A 4689-nucleotide genomic window follows, 5' to 3' on the forward strand; every position below is an offset into this window, starting at 1 on the left:
ATGAAACAGAGACAGCATATTAAAACCAAGTGTCCAACTTGATTAATTTAATTTAGTGACAACATAATAAAACCAAGTGTCCAACTATATTAATTTAATTTAATTTAGTGACAACATATTAAAACCAAGTGTCAAACTTTATTCATTTAGTATTTTTGACGGCTGAAAATGATTTAACCTAATTTTAAATCGATTGTGTTCCGACTTTTAGCAATTCATCAATTATACTAGTATTTCACTATTTTCAATTTATCAATTATAATAAATTTGATTTAAATTGAAATAATTAGGAACTGAAAAGACTGAGATATAATTAATAAAATTACTTAAGATTAAGATAAAATTAATAAATATATTAATTAAAATAAATTGAAATTAATAAAACCTCTAAAGACACAAAATTTCGATCAATAAACCAATTAATTTAATTTATTTTTACTTTTCTAGAAATGATGTTTTTCATATCACCCTCTTAGATGAATGTATATTGACTAGTTTTATAATGAACAGAACATCACATTTGAATATCTAGAAAGTCAAAACGGTTGTAAATAGGTTGAATCTCATTGTTTTTCACTATTTTATTCTAAAAAAATATTGAATATTTGGTAATAAATTTTTGATGGAGTGAGAGTTTCAAATCTTTCACCTGAAAGGGTGGGACGTTGCTATATTACTAAAATCAAAGATCGAACTTTCAAAATGGATAAGTACTCCACCATACCCTTTGAGTTTGTAAATAATTTCTTTTCATATGCAATAATAGGAATTCCTGTATGTTTAGGGCATGAAATTCAAATTGGGGCCTAAGCCCGTATATAAAATGACTGAGCCCATTTACCAATGTTCAACAATAATGCAATGCTTTTACTGTCAATTGGGCCTCTTTAAAGAATGAGGAAAGAAATATAATCTAGGTTGGGCTCTCATTGTTCTCAATATTTTAGAATGTGCGATTATTATTTCATTTATAAAAACATTAGATCTTGATGTCAGATCAGTTTTTTTATAAATATATTATTATTTATTTGGGCCCACCACTGTAGATATACTTTTGTTTTTCTGGAACAATAATGATTCTCCATTTATTTAATAGTAACTCAAATCTCCGATATATTAGTTGAAGGGAAAACATGTATTACCAATTAAATTGTATTTTATCGTCAGCAAATAATTGTAATTATGGGATACATATGTCAATTAACCAAGGAAAAACTCACCCGCCCGTAAACAATAATCTTGTTTTCCATTTTGTATTGTGTCTATTCTTTTGTTAGTTTCTTCTCTTAAAAAAATATCCCCATTATCGACTTTGGAAGCTACTTAACTAATTTTATATTAAAACTTGTGTCATCCATATTAAAACTTGTGTTATCCATTAATAAAGCTATTAAAAGTATACTCGTGTAGTAGTATATAGTAAAAATAAAAGCATGACATAGTTAGGCTTTCTATTGTAAATTGTTTTATTCTTCTTTCATGAAGAATATTGCAAGTCTTCACATTTGTTATGTTCAATTAATTAAAAAAAGGGTTGAAAATTGAAAACATAGAGAAAATATAGAGATGGAAATCATGATAGAAGGTGACAGCAAATGAGAAAGAGGTGAGAATTAGTAACACCACAAGTTTAGATTTTTGCAGCCAAATGGCACTCACATTAGATTTTGTGGTGGCCACATGTCATCTCAACTAGCCAATCACACCTCCACATTCATATCCTAATAAGATAAGCCCCATTCATCCATACATTTAACTCTCTATTCCTCAACTCTTCACATCACACATTCCTGAAGACAGAAAAATGGCCTCTGCTTGTGCTTCATCAGCCATTGCTGCTGTTGCCTTCTCCTCCCCAAGGCAAGTTTCAAGAATCATGCCAAAAATATGATGTTTGATTGACTTGATTTATAACCGTGTTTTGAACTTATTACCATATTTTTCTTAAATGAAATGTATGATTGCAGCTCACAGAAAAATGGATCAATTGTGGGAGCAACAAAGGCCAATTTCTTTGGAGGAAGGAAGTTGAGAGTGAGCAAGGTCACTTCGCCTTCGGGTAAGCGATCCGTGGCCGTCTGCGCGGCCGCTGATCCCGACAGACCGTTGTGGTTCCCCGGGAGCACCCCTCCCGAGTGGCTCGACGGCAGCCTTCCCGGAGACTTCGGCTTCGATCCTCTCGGCCTAGGTGCGTCATCCGTTAGAACCGGCCGAGAAAAACCGGTTATTACATGAATCGGGTTTTGAACCGTTTTTTTTTGGCCTGCAGCGTCCGACCCGGAGAGCTTGAAGTGGAACACGCAGGCGGAGCTCGTCCACTGCCGATGGGCGATGCTCGGGGCGGCCGGCATATTCATCCCGGAGTTCCTTACCAAGATCGGCATCCTCAACACCCCGTCGTGGTACACTGCCGGTGAGCAGGAGTACTTCACCGACACGACCACGCTCTTTGTTGTCGAGCTGATTCTCATCGGCTGGGCCGAGGGGAGGAGATGGGCGGACATTCTCAAGCCGGGATCAGTCAACACTGACCCCATTTTCCCCAACAACAAGCTTACGGGAACCGACGTTGGCTACCCCGGTGGGCTGTGGTTCGACCCTCTCGGCTGGGGCACCGGATCGCCACAGAAGCTCAAGGAGCTGAGGACGAAGGAAATCAAGAACGGACGGCTGGCAATGCTAGCTGTCATGGGAGCGTGGTTCCAACATATCTACACCGGAACAGGGCCCATCGATAACCTCTTCGCTCACCTTGCGGATCCCGGCCACGCCACCATATTTGCTGTGAGTGGAACATTACACATTTCAAACATTAAGCATTTAAGTTTTACAGTCTATTAACAGTTTTACTATGATATGCAGTCTTTCAGCCCTAAGTAAGGAACGAAACAACGTGTCGAACGAGCAGCAGTGACCGGAGGAAGATATTCTTAGTTTGTCTTCTTTTTTTTTCCCAAGTAATGTTGCATTGTTTAGATGTGTAATGCTACATCCTTATGTGTGTAGAGAAGGGGTTAAGCCGTGTACAAATGAATCCGAGAGATCCTAAATACACACCGTGTCCATATACATACCGATACGCGTGCACAGAGAAGAAAGTTCATTGAATCTAAATTACAAAAGGCAATCATAAAAGCCGAGTAAAATGAGCGCGCAAAGTGAGCTACACGTCCTAATTCTAGAAACGAGCATCAAAACCAACAACAATGAAACGGTATAAAAGATTATATGCACAATAATAGATTGCATCATGGAAAGCCTAGGTCTTAACAATGAAACACTAACCTGAATCAAGAATTTAGCTCTGTTAACACCCGGCTTTGTGATCTTGAATGCTACTGATCCGGCTTTGACAGTAGGCAGCAGTTGAGGCTGTGTGCATCAGCTTTTATTCGTGAAATACCTGTGAATGACGGGGCAGCATTTTTTCGAAGTTCATGTGTTATACCAGCGAAAGAAACCAGAGATCTAAACAACACTATTTTTCTAGACCAATCTCAGTAAAATCGATCTCAAACCAGATACTCCAACAGTAAAAGGTCAATAACTCGAGAAATATCACATAAGATTGTGCAGGGGTAAGCACCAAAACAAGCAATAAATGAGTAAAAGATGCATAACACCTCAACTTTCAAGAGTTACGAGCTTCAACAAGACACGAAATTAAACTAGATAACATCCATATCCGAGTAGAACACAAGTGAAACTAGAGATCAATTAATACACAACGTATTGCAATATCTTCCAATGCCATGGAACTTCCACCAAAAGAACTTATATCAAAACCAGAATTGCAGAAATCTTGAAAAAGCAAAAACCTTTAGCCACCCAAACACCAAAAATATTTATCAACACAAAACACTGTCAATTTCGTAAATTTTGTACTTTTAATTATTACACCCTAAAGAGCAATTCCCAACAGTCATGTCTCTCTGTCTTCTCCAAGAATGATCAATACATACAGATTACATTCTCAACCATTACAAAGCAACATTTTTGGCATTTTTCTTGCGCAGAGCTCAACCAAAACATGCAATAAATGAGTAAAAGAGGCAAAGCACCTCAGCTTTCAATCTTCAAGAAGTCAAACAATACACAAAATCAAACTAGATAAACCATATAGCCTATAGGTATTGTTCAGTTTGGTAGACAAAATAAGAGTGAGATACAAAATGACAAAGTCAGAATGGATAATCATAAGATACAATGTAATCTTGACATTGTGGAGACATACCAAGATCAGGCTGAGATTTTGAGAAAAAAAAACCACCAAACAAGAACAAGAGATAAGATTAGACACAGCCTTTAGTCGTAGTAAACAAGACAACCGAATAACCCCTTAAAATGGGATATCCATATCCCATTAGAACACAAGTGAAACAAGAAATCAATCAATCCACAACGTATTGTGATATCTTCCAATGCCACAAAAACTCCAACCAAAAGAACTCATATCACAACCAAAATTGTAAAAATCTCGAAAAAAGGATAAACCTTTAGTCACCCAAACACCATTATCAACAGAAAACTATATCAATTTCATACTTTTAGTTACACCCTAAACAGCAATTCCCAACACTCATCTCTCTCCAAGAATGATCAAATCAATACATACAGATGACATCCTACACAATCCTCAAGAAGGCGGGCGGGGACGAACCGCTATCTGAACCGGAATCGGGCGGCCCG

General features: G+C 37.2%; 1 protein-coding gene across 1 annotated transcript; it reads left to right on the forward strand.

The window, feature by feature from the left end:
- The first annotated feature begins 1707 nt into the window (after nucleotides 1–1707).
- On the forward strand, nucleotides 1708–3052 carry LOC121808661 (chlorophyll a-b binding protein, chloroplastic-like). The gene is made up of 4 exons (XM_042209261.1): nucleotides 1708–1860; nucleotides 1968–2188; nucleotides 2270–2784; nucleotides 2863–3052. Exons 1-4 carry the CDS (start codon nucleotides 1805–1807, stop codon nucleotides 2878–2880), a joined length of 810 nt encoding a protein of 269 aa, XP_042065195.1. The 5' UTR covers nucleotides 1708–1804; the 3' UTR covers nucleotides 2881–3052.
- Nucleotides 3053–4689: the final 1637 nt, after the last annotated feature.

This window comes from Salvia splendens, chromosome 6 (genome assembly GCF_004379255.2).
Source record: "Salvia splendens isolate huo1 chromosome 6, SspV2, whole genome shotgun sequence".
Taxonomy (NCBI): domain Eukaryota; kingdom Viridiplantae; phylum Streptophyta; class Magnoliopsida; order Lamiales; family Lamiaceae; genus Salvia; species Salvia splendens.